The 17,630-nt window shown below is 38.1% G+C and overlaps 1 protein-coding gene across 3 annotated transcripts in view; it reads right to left on the bottom strand.

Annotated features, from left to right (window-relative positions):
* Positions 1 to 397: 397 nt before the first annotated feature.
* Positions 398 to 17,630, bottom strand: part of SLC25A14 (solute carrier family 25 member 14) — a 28,785-nt gene continuing 11,552 nt past the window's right edge. For all 3 annotated transcript variants that reach the window (XM_045471600.1, XM_045471601.1, XM_045471602.1), the window contains 6 exons: positions 17,257 to 17,342; positions 13,562 to 13,657; positions 9,328 to 9,452; positions 8,233 to 8,368; positions 1,791 to 1,871; positions 398 to 842 (listed from right to left, as the gene is read on the bottom strand). In XM_045471600.1, the coding sequence (XP_045327556.1) occupies positions 801 to 842; positions 1,791 to 1,871; positions 8,233 to 8,368; positions 9,328 to 9,452; positions 13,562 to 13,657; positions 17,257 to 17,342 (566 nt within the window). In that variant the 3' untranslated portion in view covers positions 398 to 800. The remainder of the gene's footprint in view (positions 843 to 1,790; positions 1,872 to 8,232; positions 8,369 to 9,327; positions 9,453 to 13,561; positions 13,658 to 17,256; positions 17,343 to 17,630) is intronic.

Raw genomic sequence — 17,630 nt, 5'->3', positions numbered from 1 at the left:
CATTTTATCTGTAGAAACTTCCAAATGAGCCACTTGTTTATTTATTCATGCTTAGGAAAGAACAATTTGCCTGATGTTTAAGTGAGTAACACAACAGCTCAGACCCTGGAGCCTGCGTCAGATTCTGTGTCTTCTCTCTCTCTCTCTGCCCCCTCCCGCACTCGCACTCTGTCTCTCTCTCTCTCAAAAATAATTTTTTTTTTAAATTTTAAAAATGAGTAGCATTATGACAACAAGTGGCAGTGGAAAAACACAATGCACTTAGTCTATTTCCATAAATGTGCTTGAAGAGTCTAGACTCAATTTCACAGTAACCCTCTCTTTATCACCTTCTGGAGAATGTAACTTAAAGAGCTGGCAAAGGAGAAAGTAGTAAATGAAGACAAAGCCAAAGTGATTCTGCCAATAAATACTTTAATGAGAACCGAGGTCTGTAACATACATAGCAGTAACTGCCCTGGCCTATGCCTTCTGCTCTAGCTCAAGTTTGGGGCTAACCAACTACATTTAACCCACATTTGAAAAGAAGGCCATTTTGATGTCATCTATCAGTATCCATCTTCATAGAAGATACCAATCTGGGGCCAGAGTCTCAATGTTAACACTTCCTCTCACGGAAAAGTTAACATGGTAACACAAACACACGAACAATTTTGAAGCATCCTGTAGTTCTTCCATCAGGAGGCCCTTGGGAGACCAATGGTTCAGTAAACACAACTTTGTCAAAATACATTAGAACACGGAAAAAGGGAAAAAAAGTAGAAACGCTGGCAGGGCTTGGCTCACGTATAATTCAGTTTTTAGATTTGAAGCCTCTTGAGCTGCTCATATGTAATAAAAAACTGAGGAGTAAGTCATGGAAGATCATTGGGTTGACAATGAAAGCTAAACCTAGTTCTAAAATTGTGTATTGCATTCTCTTACACTGAGGTAGTCTATCTCAGATTCTGAGTTGTACTTGCTTAAGACTTTTTAAAAACAATACCTGGCAAATCAAGCATGCATTGAGTACACACCACGTACCCCTTATGATTTGGCATTTAGCAATAAAAACAGATTAGAACTCTAACATACTTATAGTCTTCAGTGGCCAACAGGCCACACACACTCTCTCACACACACCCAAGAACATTAATGACAACATATATATAATTCAATGCTAAGAGTAACTGTCATTCTTAGGTGATCAGATCAATCCCAAGGAGAGAGAGGCATACTCCCTCTCTCAACCTATAGATTCCACAAGGGCAAGGAATTACTTTTGAACCCTGCAATGCTCACCACTATACACACAAACTATATACAACATTCAATTCTCTCTGCACAAAGGAGGCACTCAAACACAGCTAAAGAAAGAAGAGCCATCCGTGAGGAAAGAGACCTACTTGGCCTGGATTCCTTCACCCTATGAGTGTTTTCTGTCTTATTATTTCTCCAGTTGCTCTGGTCCTATAGTTAGGAGTAGGAAATCTGGACCACCTCAGCATGTACTTTCCTGTGGGCAAATCCCAACAGGGTTTCCAAAAACTTCATAACCCCTTCCAGATTTGTTTGTACTTGTTTTGTTTTAAAGAGGACACTTTGGTACATCTTTTCTGCTGCCTTTAGTTTGTACTAGACTCCAACTAAAAGCCATTTCTCTACTTAGTTCTATTCTCAATGGTCACCATTAGAATGCTTGAGTTTCTCACTTGCCTAAAGGTGTCAATAACCAAATTTTCCTTCCCATAGTAAAAAATTACCTGGGAGCTTAAAGCATCTGCTTTCATTCTCATATTCTAAAAGGATACAATGATGTTCCAGGGTCCAAGTCGAAGCCAGTTTGGCCAAAATCCTTTATAGAGTGCAAAAAATCCCTCATGTTTCCACATCTGAGGGAAAGATATAATCAAAAATAGAGTGAATTCCCCTTACTATTTACATCTGACAATTACTTTTATTTTTAGTACTCATCTTCCATGTCCCTCCCCAACAACTTATGGCTCCATTAATGCTGTTTTTCTAAAGCCACACATTTTGAATTCATATACAGTCTAAATCTACCCACTCATTCAACAAATATTTAAGCACCTTGCCTATGCAAGGTACTCTTCTTGATGCTGGGGTAATAGTAATAACAGTAAACGAGAGAGAAGGTGTCTGTGGTAGCCAGCCTCCAATATGACCCCAATGAAAGCCACCATTAGTTATTCATATCCTTGTGTAACCCCTCTCACAACATACCAGGAGAGGTCTAGGTCACCAAGAAAATACAGCAGTAGTCTGTCACCTCCATTATGTTATAAAAGATGTTTTAGATCTAAAAGGCTTCTGCTTCTGTCTTCTTCTCTCTTGAATTGTTCACTATAGAGAAAGTTAGCTGTCACGTCATGAGAGGCCCAGAAGGGGAGAAACTAAGGCTTCCAGCCAACTTCCAGAGAGGAACACAGGTTTAGTAGCCAACAGCTAATAATTCCTGCTAATAGCCACATGAGTGATCTTTGAAGCAGATATCCCAGCTCCAGTCTAGCCTTCAGATATGGCTGTAGCTCTAGCTGACATCTGACTACAACCTCACAAGAGAATCTAAGCTGAAATCACTAAGCTAAGTTGCTTCTGAATTCCAGACCCACAGAAACTGCGTGATCACAAATGTTTGCTGTTTTAAGGAAGTGAGTTTTGGAGCAATTTGTTATAAAGGAAGAGATAACTTATACACTCCCTGCCCTCAAGGAGTGCACTCTCTAGAAGAGCTGACAAATACATAGATTGATATATATTATATTCAGAAATGGAAGTGCTAATAGGAAAACTAAAGTAGGGTAGGGAATAAGGAGATGGGCAAGTCACTATCCTCCTCTGAGTCTGTTTCATTCTATCAACTTCTGTGTAATATCATGGACTGACTACCTGATGTAAATGCTTTCAAGATTGCATGAGGAACAGTGTGTAAATTGCTTTGAGTTTAGGTTTCCTGTTTTATACAATGGGGGTCCTAAACACACCAACTGAGTAGTTATTTGAATTAAATGACATATTAAATGACAAAGGTCATAAACTGGTGGTGTGTTGAATTCAGCCAGCAGAAACAGTCCCTATTTTGTGTACTATTTAAAAATATCTATTAAGTAACTCCTGTGTGTTAGGCACTGGGTTAGACACTGCGATGTTATTTTGCCCTTCCCCTGGTGAAGTAAAACCCGCCACTATACTAAATGATATATTTGGATAGGACATTAATATGAGAATCCAGACTTGTAAATATCCCCTATCCTATCCTGTAGATTAAGAATACTCAAGCTAATTATCCTTACTAATCATTTTTTGAACAAATAGTAACAGAATAAGGGTACTTTTACAGAATCATAGTGGTAATATGCTTTCCCCCAATGGATTACCAGCAAATGCTGAAGGTCTCAGACCAAAATTGATTTTAGAAAATTGTGAAATTCAGCCAGATACAGATAACCTAGAATCATAGACTGCTAAAATGACAAGGGATACAATCCAATATAAAAAAATATAATTTATACATTAAATTATAAATAGTGTCACTTTCCTGCTTCAAGCTCTCCAATGGCTTCCCAGTGGATTTCACTCTAATTGCAAATTTTATGTGATGATCTATAGGATCCTACATGATTTAGCCCCTGCCAGTCTCTCCAGTTTCATTTCCTACTACTTTCTCCTTCATTTACCACACTCAGCCACACCAGCCTTCCTTTTAACCTTTGAACATATCCAGTTCATTCCCAACTCAGGGCCTTTGTACCTGTTCCCTCTTTTTGAAATGTTTTTTCTCTCAGATCTTCATCACCTTCTTCTCATCATTCAGATCTCTGCTCAAATATCACCTACCCACAGCCTTGTCCTGGCTATCCTGGCTGAAGTAGTTCCCTACTATCATTTCCAAGTCACTGTCTCATGCTCTATTTATGCCTTAATAGCATTTAATTCTATCTGAAATTATATTGTTTATTATTTGTGTGTTTATTGTCTGTCTCCCTCAACTAGAATGTAGTCTCCAGGAGAACAGGGACTATGTTTGTCTTGCTCACCACTATATCCCTACCACCTAACACTGTCTGACACAGGAAAGTTTCCAATAAATACCTAAATGAATATCTGTTGAGTACATGAACATACAAACACAGTAAGGGTCTCTAATACTCCCATGAGCCATATGAATCTTTAAAAAGCTCCAAAACAGTGACGAACTTCTATAGAACATTAGGACTGGGAGGCCCAGTGCCTGGCTTCAGACAGTTGTGTGAAAACAAACACAAGAACTTCTGTAGATAAACAGAGACAACAGACTACTTCATAAAGTTGTGCATTCATTCAATAAATAATCTGCTGTGGATAAAGTGATAAGATGCACATGGCCCTGCCTTCATGGAACTTACAGTCTACTGGGGCAGACAGGCATTAAAAGCAATTACAATAAAATGTAACAAATATAAATGTGATACAGCCACACAATGGAGTATCACCCAGCCATAAAAAGGAACACACTGATACGTACTAAGACATGAATGAACCTTGAAACATTGTGGTAAGTGAAAGGAGCCAGTCAAAAAGATCACATATTGTATGATTCCATTTATATGAGATATCTAGAATATGCAAATCTAAAGAGTTAGAAAAGTAGTTTAGTGGTTTCTTAGGACAGGGAGTGAGGGAACAGGGAGGTGATAACTAAAGAGTATGAGGTTTCTTTTTGAATTCATGAAAATGTTCTAAAATCAACTGTGGTGATGACGGTCACACAAATCTGTGAATATACCAAAAGCTACTTTGAATAGGTAAATTTTACAATATGTAAATTAGTCCTCAAAAAAGATGTTTTTAAATAATAAAATAAATGTTGTCAGAGTAAGTACAAGAAACTGTGTACACAGAACCTAGTTCATCAGTCAGGGAAGGCCTTTAGGAGAAAGTAACAAGCTCTGAAGAATGAATAGGAACTAGCTAAGTGAAAAGGATATATAGGGTAGGGTGGGGGCATCTAACAAAGTATATGGCATGGATGAAAATTTGGGAATGAAGGAAAGTCTACCAGTGGAAATTGTATAGTACATCTGGAATGTAGAATAAAGGTAGCAGTGATAAGGCTGTAGAAGTAAAAAGTGGCCAAATCATATAGAGCCTTGGGTCAACGAGAAGCCATTCAAGGGTTTTAAGACAGGAGTGACAGGGTAAGATTTGCAGCTGTTGGTTTCTATGGCAGAAATGAATGCAGAACTCCATTCACTAGTGCTCTGGGACTCTCGCTGATGAAGTAATAAAGCAAGATGCTATTATGTACAATGACAATATAGAGCAATCAGTATAAAGAACTTTAACAGCAAGTAAATGAATGAGAGAGTGAATATAGGTAAAGGTTACTGCCAACATGAAAATGTGTTTCTGACAATATAACACAGCATGGTGGTTATAAGTTTAAACTTTTGAATCAAACTCTGGTTTAAGTCCCAGATTTGCCACTTATTAGGTGTATAATCTTGGGTACTTAGCCACTCCCACCCAAGTTCCCTTGTTTATAAAATGGAAAACATATCTACTTCATAGGGTTGCTGTGAGCTAAAAGATAGACTATAGTGTGTGGCACATAATAAGCATTCACTAAATGCTAGCTATTACTCTATTATTGTACGTTCTATCTCCTGTTAGCCAACCTTCTTGAAAGAGTATTTTACACTTGTCTATTTACCCTTGATTCCTATGTGTTTACCTGTCTCTATTAGAATTAAAGTGTCATGACAAAGGCCAAAACTTTTCTGTTCACCAAACTAGAACAGCACCTGGCACATAAGACTTAAACATTTTTGTACTGGATGAATGAATAATTAAACACACTCCTCATGCACATCAATCTAGCTTTTGCAAACATCATTCCAGCAAACCTCCTCTAGAAAACATCAAATCCAACAGATAGTTTGTAGTCCTTATATTGGACCTCTCTATTCCAGTTGGCATTAAATAACTACTCATCTCTTCTTCAAACTCATTACTCCCTTGGCTTCCATGGCTCTTCTAAGTTTCCTCATATCTTTTGACTGTTATCTTTCAGTGTCTCTCCTAGGTTTCCCACCTGCCAAGCCCTTAGCAATTGGTATTCCTCAGAGTTATTTCCTTGGCCCTCCCTTTCTCTCTCTCTATACCAGCGATTGTCAAGTGGAAGGGTAAGCATGTCAGAAATAGCAAAGAGGGGCTTTTACCAAACTCTACTTCCCAAAGTCTGAGAATCATTTCCTCTGTGAATCACTATTAATGGAAGGAATGCATAATACTCTAGTGTGCTAGAAAGGCAAAAATGATGTGAACTCCTCTACGTTCTCTCCTTGGTCTCTCCCTCCACAGTTATGTAACACCTGTACACTACTGATTCCCCAGGCTCCTATCTATATCCCTAAACTCTCCCCTGAGTTAAGACTAAGGTCTCCAAATATATCCACTGCATGTTCCTCATGCACTTCAAACTAAGTATCCAAAACTGTACTGTCTCCCCCCACCCACCCCGCCCAAAAAAACCTGTTTTTCCTGTGATAACTGTGTCAGTGGGAATCACCACATAGTCACCAAAACAAAGAACTGGGAACTTATCTCTGACACTTCCTTTCTCCCACACCTCTCCACACCTAGTCAAGCAAATCCTATTGACTTTATCAACTAAATTATTCTCAACTCTATCCTATCTTCTGCATCCCCACTACAGTGCTCAAATTCAGGCTTTATTGCCTCTATCTTAGATTACTAACAGCTTTCTAATCAGCTTCCCTATCTCTAGGTCATTGTTTCTCAAAGTGTAGTATCCAGAGTCTCAGTATTGCCTGAGAACTGGTTAGAAACACAAATTCTCAAGTCCCTATTCAAGACCTGCTGAATCAGAATCTGGTGATGGGCCCCAGCCATCTGCATTTGAATAAGCCCTCCAGGTGATTCTGAGGCAAGTTAATGCCTTAAGAACCACTGCTCCAAGCTTACCCCTTAGATAAATGGCTTTTCAACCTTAGGTGAACACTGCAATCACCTGAGGACTTTTAAAAATACTTTCAACCTAGGTCCCTTACCCCCATAAGTTCTGAGTTCATTGGTCTACAGTAGACACAGGAGCTGTGAAAGTTTCCCCAGGTGGCTCCAATGCACCTGAGAACCACTGTCTTACAAACCCAAAGTGATCTAAAATATAAATCTGACCTGATTAAGATCTTTCAATAGCTCCCCATCAAGTTAAAAAAAAAAACCCAAGTACCTCAGCATAGCATTCAATATCCTTTATAACCTATTTAACCCCTTAGCCATCAACATAAGAAAGGCACTACAGTGTAGAAGTTAAGAATGTTAGTTTGAAGCCAAATGGTCTGAGCTGAAACCCCACTAGCTGCAAAATTTGGGGCAGGTTAGTTAATCTCTAGTGCTTTAGTATCTACCACATGGGGTAATGATGAGAATTAAGTGAATGAATACATGTAAGTCTCATTAGGACAGTTTCTGATACAAAGTAAAAGCACTCAACACATGTGAGTTATTCAAGATGCCACCATCTACAGGGAGCCTATCCTAAACTTCCAAATTAGACTAAAATTTCCTTCCATAGGTCCCTGAGTTTATCAGGTTTACCAGGCTGTGCTGATCATCTGTTTGTACACCTGCAGTATACTGTAATTTCTCTGTATCTACTAAAATGGTTCCTGTTAGATAATAAATGGTTGTTAAACTAAACTGACAGCACAGAGAAACCATATGGAAATGTCATATTTTGGCCCCAAATTTGCTTTTTGTAGAAGGATGATCACCATTGATTACACAACACATTTATGATATTCAGTTTCCTACAAACATAGCATTGCAGAAACTTCAAAGGCAAAGTGTAAGCAACAGCACAATACTGAACTGAAATTGAGTACCAGATTTTCTATTACAGGGTCTCTGTCTTACCTGAAGCAGGTAAATGTGGGATATCTTAAGTCCCTTCTATCTGTCAATAATTCTACATGGTGCTATCAATAAAAGTATCCTGCAGTCTCAAGTATTCAAACTGGAATGATAATATTAAGGACCACTGCATATCAGCATATTGCCAAGGAGACAGCTTTTATAACTGGAAATTATTCTGAGAGGCTATTAAAAATATACATAATGATTCTTCCATCTTCAAAATGATACATAGCAACCAAGAATAAGGACTGAAAGAATGCCTGAGACATCTAAGAAAATCAAAAATGCGAACCAAGCCTACAGTGTGCATACCTTTAAAATACCATCCAAAGTACCCTTGTAAAGGTCCACATGTCCCACGATTGCCCTCTGGTTCATCATGCGAGTTCGAACCACATCAACTGGATTGGAAGCCAGAGCACCAGCCAAGCCGCATGTAAAGCTGGAACTAAAAATGAAAACTTTAAGATAAACCACCTCATTTCCAACCCTGACTAAACAGAAATTACGCCAAACATAAATTCATAACTGTATGATGAGTCAGACTCATCAGATAAAACTTGGCACTTGCCCTTTCATTACAATCTAAAGAGAGAGGAAATGTGTTCTAAAGAAATATCATTCAAAAGGTATCCCTGTGGGGCACCTGGCTGGCTCAGTCCGTAGAGCATGTGACTCTTGATCTCAGGTAGTAAGTTCAAGCCCCATACTGAGTGTAGAGATTACTTAAAAATAAAATCCTTTAAAAAGTATTATGCCCTTCACTTTTCAATCCAAAACTTAGCCTTTGGTTGGGGGCGGGGGGGGGGGTGCAATTTAGAAGTCTAGCAGGATCTCTAAGCAGAAACTAACACACATCATCTATTAGATATATAAGTTTTCATACCACAGCATCATATACCAAATGCGGTATACTTTGAGCGGTAAAGTATCATAAAAGTTCCAATATGAAGAGAATGTAGGATAAGGCTAGCAACAGTCTTTAGCCCAAAAGTGTGGTTTTGTTTCACAGGCCCTATAAATTTTCACTTTTTTCTGATTCTCATTGAGAAAAGTTTGCTTTCTGATCCAAACTTAACCAAAGAAAATAACAGATAAAATTAGATATAGAGGCTGTGTATGAACAAATGCAAATCCTAGACATCTAATAGGCTGTTGTATTAGACACTGCTACCAAGTACAGTGGTAGTACAGTATCTACAGTATCTACCCACAGTACAGTATCTACCCACAGCATCTAGGATCTCTGTACAAGTATTAGAAGGCTTGAAGTTCTGGAGATAAGACAGAGAGGAGCATCTAGACCATCTGTACCCATTATTGATTCTACATGAGGACCTCAGTGAAAGATGCTTTTTGTGCTTAAAATAATGGAAATATGGAATAAGCACAGCCTATAATACTTACACAAAGTGAGTTAAAATTGTGTCTCCCATCACCCCTGACAATATTAAGTGCTTCTTTGTAATATCATAGACTGGTAACTCCACGCCCACAACAATGGCAGCCCGCTGAGCAGTTGGGACAACACCCTGCAATATGTAAGTGATATTACACACCAAAGAAATACACAGGTTAGTGACATAAATTGTAAAAAAAAAAGTGAACAAGGGGCACCTGGGTGGCTCAGTCTGTTAAGTGTCCAACTCTTGATTTAGGCTCAGGTCATGATCTCATGAATTGGATTGTGAGATCGAGCCCCATGTTCAGCTCTGTGCAGACAGTGCAGAGCTTGCTTGGGATTCCCTCTCTCTCTGTCCCTCCCATGTGCACATTCTCTCTCTCTCTCAAAATAAACATTAAAATATGAGAGAGGAGCACCTAGATGGCTCAGTCATTAAGTATCTGACTTCGGCTCAGGTCATGATCTCGTGGTTCGTGAGTTTGAACTCCACATTGGGTGAGCTCACGCCCCGCTTTGGGTGAGCACGAGCCCCATTCCAGGTGAGCCCTTCTCTCTCTCTGTCTCTCTCTACCCCCCCACTCTGCCCCTTGTGGGATTCTCTCTCTCTGCCTCTCGCTCACTTGAGCCCCCTCTCTCTCAAAAAAAAATATGATTTAAAAAACAAATAAATAAAAATAAAACAGAACAAAACAGGTTGGGAGTTGCAAAGTGACATAAAAATCCAAGTCTGGGGGCACCTGGGTGGCTCAGTCAGTTAAGTATCTGACTTCGGCTCAAGGTCATGATCTCAAGGTTCCTGAGTTCGAGCCCTGCACTGGGCTCTCTGCTGTCAGCGCAGAACTCGCTTTGGATCCTCAGGCTCCCTCCCTCTCTGCCTCTCCCCAGTTCTCATGCATACATGCTCGCTCTCTCTTTCAAAAATAAACAAACATTAAAAAAATAAAATAGGGACTCCTGGGTGGCTCAGTCAGTTGAGCATCCAACTTCGGCTTAGGTCATGATCTTGCAGTTCGTGAGTTTCAGCCCCACATGGGGCTCGCAGCTGTCAATGTGGAGCCTGTTTCTGATCATCTGTCCCTCTCTGCCCCTCCCTTGCTCATACTCTCTCTCTCTCAAAAATAAACATTTTAAAAAATAAAATAAAATGTCATTTACATTTGAAAATAACATACCACAGGGACAAGTGCTTTCTGGGATACTTGTTATAAAGTGCTCAATCATTTATAAATTCCCAAATTCAACTCATAAAGTGGAAGTGACGTAGCTGTGCTATCATCAGAAGATGTCTAATTCTGCTGGTCGGGCTGGCTGGCCCAACAGTGCCTTCCTCTTGGACACTTCCACCTACTCAACAGTGTTAGAAGATGATCTTCACAGAAGACTACCTTGCTGTACAGTAACGCCCCAAATTGGAGCCCATGGGCCAAATTCAGGCAACAGACATGTTGTGTGTGGCCTACACAGTGTTTCTAGAAGGCTGAATTAGCTGTCAGTGTATAAAAAACAGGATACTTCCCATAGGAATGCAGATTTTCAGCTTCTCTTGAAAGCCCAAACACTTTGGCCACACTGGACTCCCATCATGCAAGACAACAATGAATAGGGTCCACACTGCTTTCCAGTTCACCAGGGTCCCCATCACTCTCTACCATGTCTCCAACTCTTTCACTTGTGCTGTTATTTCTTACAATGAAGTTAGAAAATAAAATGTTTCCAGTATTCATGTGACAATTAAAGCAGGAAAATAAAACAATGACAAAGGAGACCATGTGTTTGAAGAAAAATTTAAACCTATTTCCGTGTTGAAATGAAAAAATATTCCTGTATTTTTTTTTAAGTTTATTTTGAGAGAGACAAAGAGCGTGTGAGTGGGGGAGGGGTAGAGTGAGGGGGACAGAGGATCCAAAGCAGGCTCTGTGCTGACAGCAGAGAGCCTGATGCAGGGCTCAAACTCACGAACCTCAAGATCATGACCTGAGCTGAAGTCAGATGCTTAACCAACTGAGCCACCCAGTCACCCCTATTCCTATATTTTAATATGCAAATAATACACATCTGTGTCAAAAGAGTACATAACACAATGTACTTCACTTCTTTATCTTACATGCCTGGACGATTTAAGCAGCCTGGATCATGAAAGTAGCTATGTTCCATTCCTCAAAACATTAAACATAGAATTACCATGTGATCCAGCAATCTCGCTTCTGGGTATACACACAAAAGAACTGAAATCAGAGTCTTGAAGAGATATTTTCACACCCATATTCAGAGTAGCATTATTCACAAAAGCCAAGATACAGAAACAACTTAAATGCCCATTAACAGATGAACAGATAAATAAAATGTGGTATATAGATACAATGGAGTATTGTTCAGCCTTAAAAAGGAAGGATATTCTGACAAGTGACAACATGAATGAACGTGGAAAAAATTATGCTAAGTAAAATAAGCCAGTAACAAAACACAAATACTGTATGATTCCACTTACATGAGGTACCCAGAATAGTCAAATTCATAAGAGACAGATAGAAGGATGGTCACCAGGGGGAGGGGAAAATGGGGAGTTGTTTAATGGGTACAGAGTTTCAGTTTTGCAAGAAAAAAGAAATCTAGAGACTAACTGTACAACAATGTAAATGTACTTATCACTACTGAACTGTACATTTAAAAATGTTTAAGATGCTAAGTTTTATGTTACGTGTATTTTACCACAATTAAAATTTTTAACTAAAAATAAAGTAGCTGTGTTTTGACAAAAACTCCCTATTGTCATTCCTGCTTTGTCTTTCCCTTAGCATTAGTTTGTGAAAATATCTAGTTAGGTCCATTTTCTGGTTTTAAATTAGACTAATCAAGAAAGTGCACCCTGTTATCAAAAAGCAAACCTCAAGGATCATTAATGGATGCTAAGACCATTAAGTGAAAGGTTATTAAGTAACAGGATATATGCATGTTGCTAGAGTATCACCCTACAGGTTACCTGCTAATTACAAAGGGGGGAAAATTTTTATCTCTTACAATGGTGAGATCTGGTGGACATCATCTTACCAAATAATCAAACTTGGCATCATTAATTGTAGGACAAAGTAATATGTGCTTCTTGCTTTGATACAATATGAAATATACAGTGTAACCTATGAAGTTCTCCTACCAAAATGTTTAATGTGAATCTAATCAAGTCAACAAACCTAACTTCCAGTTTGAAGGAAATACAGGGGAAACATTCTATAAGAAAACTGGCCTGGTCTCATCAATAAGGAAAATTTGAATACAGACTGGATGTTAGGTATTAAGGACTTGTTAATTTTCTTAGGTGTGATAATGATATCATTATTATGTATTATTATATAGGAGAATGTCCTTATTTCTTAGGAGATGCATAACGAACTATTTAGGAGAGTACCATGATGTCTGCAACTTCCTTTCAAATAAGTTAGCAAAAAAAAAAAAAAAGAATGTGTGTGTATGTTTATTTGTGTACACACATATAAACAGATAAAGCATATATGGCCAGATGTTAACAGTCATTTAATCTGGTTATATAAGGTGTTCACTGTTCTGTTCTTTCAACTTTTCTGTATGTTTAAAATTTTTATAGGAAGTTGGGGAAAAATATGAAGGAAGAAAAAAAAACACAAAGCTCTCTTCTTTAAGAGCCTATTAATGGATTTCCCATTCTACTATCTGTGTATATTCTACAAGTAGTCTTATTAAGTGATTAAAATAAGATAAGTTATAGGAACAAAAACAAAAACAGGAGTAGATAGAAGACTGGAAGATTAAATGGCAAAATGTTAACAGTGATTATCTCTAGTTAATAATACTGGATTTTTTTCTTTTATAGATCTCAATATTTTTAGTACAATTTTTACTTTTTATAAGGTTAAGAAAAGCTGTTTTAGGTAATCAGAGACTATCACAAACATATAGTGCAGCGTTGGTACAAAACTGGCAAAAATATGTATTGAAGAATTAAATTCACTGTGAATTTAAACAAATCAAAATGATTATCTCAAGTAATGTCATTAACTTCTCTCACACAAACATCCCCAAACATTAAGCAGAAATAAAGAAGCTGGAAGTTTTGGTCCTTTCATAGGTGATAAGAAAGTTTCTTACCTTATGTTCTGGGTTACAAAAAATTAAACAGCGTAAGATGACAATTCATAATTTTATGGCTTCGTATAATAAGTATTCTTTGCAAATTTATAGGAAAGGTGCATAAAGAGTACTTACCCTCCACAGACCCCTGGCACCTTCTTGTTGGTATATATCGATGAAGCTGCCAATCATGCTGCCTTGGAACAGACTTCCTTGAGCCTGCATTCGAATCTAAAGTAAGAAGGGGTGAACATTTTGTTTTAACAGAGACCAAAATGAGAGGTTTCACTCATTTAAAATTAAGAAAACAGTATTTGGGAATTCTCAGAAATGTTACCCTGCTATTCTGATGAAATTAATGACAAATTATATATTTTAGAAGTGTAATTTGTGTAAAAGTATGTCTTATAAAAATGATTTTCATCAGGGATGCCTGGGTGGCTCAGTTGGTTAAGTGTCAGACTTCAGCTCAGGTCATGATCTCGCGGTTTGTGAGTTCCAGCCCTGTGTTGGGCTCTGTGCTAACAGCTCAGAGCCTGGAACCTGCTTCAGATTCTGTGTCTCCCCCTCTCTCTGTCCCTCCCATGCTCATGCTCTGTCTCTCAATAATATATAAATGTTAAAAAATTTTTTTTAATTAAAAAAATGATTTTCATTAGCCTCACGTTCCTTATACTAAGTCAATCAATTCTAGAGCTGGAAGAAATTCTGGGAAAAAGAGAACAAGTACTCAGTGAGGGTAGAAAATAATTCTTCTAAAATGTGATTAGTTGGGGCCACTGGGTAGCTCAGTCGGTTAAGCGTCCAACTTTGGCTCAGGTCATTATCTCACCATTCGTGAGTTCAAGACCTGCATTGAGCTCTGTGCTGACAGTACGGAGCCTGCTTTGGATTCTGTCTCCCTCTCTCTCTGCTCCACCCCAGCTTGCATGCACTCTCTCTCTCTCAAAAATAAACAAAAATTAAAAATTAAAAAAAAAGCCACATGAAAGATTTGGTACAATTCCCCCCGTGACTGCACACATAGAATCATAGCAGCCAGTTGTTAAATACTAGTGGCCCAAATGTGGGCCTGATTTTCAGGATGCACAACTCTAGGTTTCAATAAATATCTTTGGTAAATCAGGAGACAACAGCATGTTTTTACGTGGAAAGTCAACTGCTACTACTAAGAGTTTTGAGATAAAAACCTAAACTCAGTTAAATCGGAATAGAAACTATTACAAAGATAAATTTAAAAAACTACAAATATCCTATGGTAAGTAGGAGACTTCTTTAAGGAGGTAATTCCTGAGCAGGGCTGGGACTAGGGTGAAGCAAGTAGGAGACTTCTTTAAGGAAGTGATTCCTGAGCAGGGCCGGGACTAGGGTGAGGCAAGTATGGCACTTTCCTCTGGCACCAAATGTAGGAGGGGGACTCAAAAAAACCTCAGTAATCCAAATAATAATTCAATATTTTAAGACATGAAAATGAATGCAGAAAAACCCACAATGAACCAAATATCAAAAATTTAAAGACAGAATCCAACAGGATGAGATTAAGGTGAGGAGGTGAGCTGAATTATACAAAATATTGATACTTTATTCATCGTGAATAATTTGCATTCATTTTAATTTTTGAAAAATATTGCATAAAAATGTTATCTCTCGGGGTGCCTGGGTGGCTCAGTTGGTTAAGTGTCCAACTTCAGCTCAGGTCATGATCTCCTGGTTCATGAGTTCGAGCCCCACATCAGGCTCTGTGCTGACAGCTCAGAGCCTGGAGCCTGCTTCAGATTCTGTGTCTCCCTCTCTCTCTGCCCCTCCCTGGCTTGAGCTCCTCTCAAAATAAAAAACATTAAAAAAAATTTTTTTAATGTTATCTCTCTTGATTACTGAGGTGGTTTTCTTTTGTGCCCCCTTCCAATTTGCATCCACAAGGAGCACCTCATTTGTCTCATCCTAGTCCTGGCCCTGTTCCTGAGCAGTTCTGAAGGATAAATTCATGAGAAAAGGGGTAAAAGGCATTACAGTCAGAGAGCTATATATACAAAGGCAAGGAAGCAACACATAGATCAAAGAAAGAGCTGTTCAAGGATATACGCAAGAACTGAACAACCCGATTATGATTATAGATCCTATATTAGTACCATCACAGTCTAAGTTTGTGACTCACCCCACCCCCAGCGCCTTCAGCCCTACCCAGGTATAAGAAAGGAAAAGGAGGATTATAGCATGGGTCAATGGTTGTAATTGTACCAGGCAGGTCAAAGGGACAGGAAATTGAAGTGAATCACTTACGTGATTAAATCTAGGATCCACATAGATAAGAAAGGAAGCTTTAGGGAGTTAAGTATTACTGTTCTTGAAAAGGTCAAGTGTAATTATATTGCAAATATTTTAGAGTTTTAGGATACAATCAGTTCTCTTCACAAATACTTACTCTTCAAATCAAAAGTGATAAAAATTCTGTATATATTACTCTCAGTTTAACCTAGAAAGTTCATTTCATATCTTTTCTCCATCAACCATCACTGGTTTCTTTCTTGTGTGCGGTTTTTCATGTCACTCTCTTGGTTCTCAAAACTCTCTGAATTGCAATAGATGTCTCCTTCACTAACCTAACCACCTATGGTTTCAAATAAATAAAGCATATGTCCTCTTTTTTCTCATATTCCCTCTAAAATAACTCTCAAAAACTTGTGACCCTCTCACACATTATAATCATATATTTAGTGCTTTTAATTAATCCTAAGTTTAAATAAGTTAGTAACTATGTAGAAACTGTTAACCATTTTATGAGATAAAATAAGATGAAGATTAATATTATAAAATGAATGTTTCATCCTGTCTTTTGATAAAATCTGAAAGAAATCCAATTATATTTTTAAAAATCAATACCACTAACCTATACTGTTAGTCAGAATATCCCAACACAAACCAAAATATACCATTTAAAAGCCAAATCTCATCCTTAATGGAAATATAGGTAAGACAAGAAAAGACAGATGCATTATAGACTAAGGTACCTCAATTAGCTATTAAAGGAGTCTTCTCCAAAAACTATATTTTGATGTATCCCTTTGTTTGGTACCCCAGATTACACCACTGGTCAATATACCATACTGAGATTTAAAATGGGTTGGGAGTATGCCTTTCTTTTGTAAAGTGGGAAAAGAACTATTAAAAACACAAGTTCTTTCTCAGATCAATTTTAGAAGAATACAAATGGAAATGAGGTATCTGAAAACTGATTCCCTTAAAATTACATAGTCCTTGGAAAGAATCTTATACAGCTTTGCATACTCTAAAGACCAAAGGATCAGGGGCGCCTGGGTGGCGCAGTCGGTTAAGCGTCCAACTTCAGCCAGGTCACGATCTTGCGGTCCGTGAGTTCGAGCCCCGCGTCGGGCTCTGGGCTGATGGCTCAGAGCCTGGAGCCTGTTTCCGATTCTGTGTCTCCCTCTCTCTCTGCCCCTCCCCTGTTCATGCTCTGTCTCTCTCTGTCCCAAAAATAAATAAACGTTGAAAAAAAAATTTTTTTTTTAAATAAATAAAAAAAAAAATAAAGACCAAAGGATCAATGCATATCATAATAAATTGACTATTATTTACTGAGCATCTACAATCTACCAAGTGTGATAGGCAGTCTACACATATTATCTCTAATCCTAAACAAACCTATGCAATAGGTACTAAATTATCTTCATTTTACAAATGAGGAAACTAAGGCTTAACACAGTTAAGTGATTTGCCAAAGGTTTTACAGCTGGCAAGTGGAGATCTGACTCAAAGTTCATGCTCTTTTCACATCACATTGCATACATCCAATGCTACCAGACCTCTCTTACCTTTAGTACATCAGTGGGGTTGGCTATAGCGGAAGATATCACTCCTGACACTACCCCACAGATCATATTAATTAGAAGAGTTTCATCTGTAAAAAGGAAAAAAAATTCTGCTTGTATTAAGTACTAGTTTCTGAGAATAAAGTACTGATCTTTCAGAGAAAGGGAACCCTGGGCAGAGAATTGACTGTGAGAAATGAACCACAAAGCTTATGAAAATTAAAAAAAAAAAACTCAAATATTTCTAGATCCCATATCATCACTGAAACATAAAAATTATAAAACATAAATCACTATTTTTTAAAGGCAGTTCTAAAGGACACTAGCACATGTCCTATTATTCTGTATAGAGCAACTGGCAATAACCCACATAAATT

Source organism: Leopardus geoffroyi, chromosome X, assembly GCF_018350155.1.
Source record: "Leopardus geoffroyi isolate Oge1 chromosome X, O.geoffroyi_Oge1_pat1.0, whole genome shotgun sequence".
Lineage (NCBI taxonomy): Eukaryota > Metazoa > Chordata > Mammalia > Carnivora > Felidae > Leopardus > Leopardus geoffroyi.
This window is presented reverse-complemented; position numbering and strand designations above follow the sequence as displayed.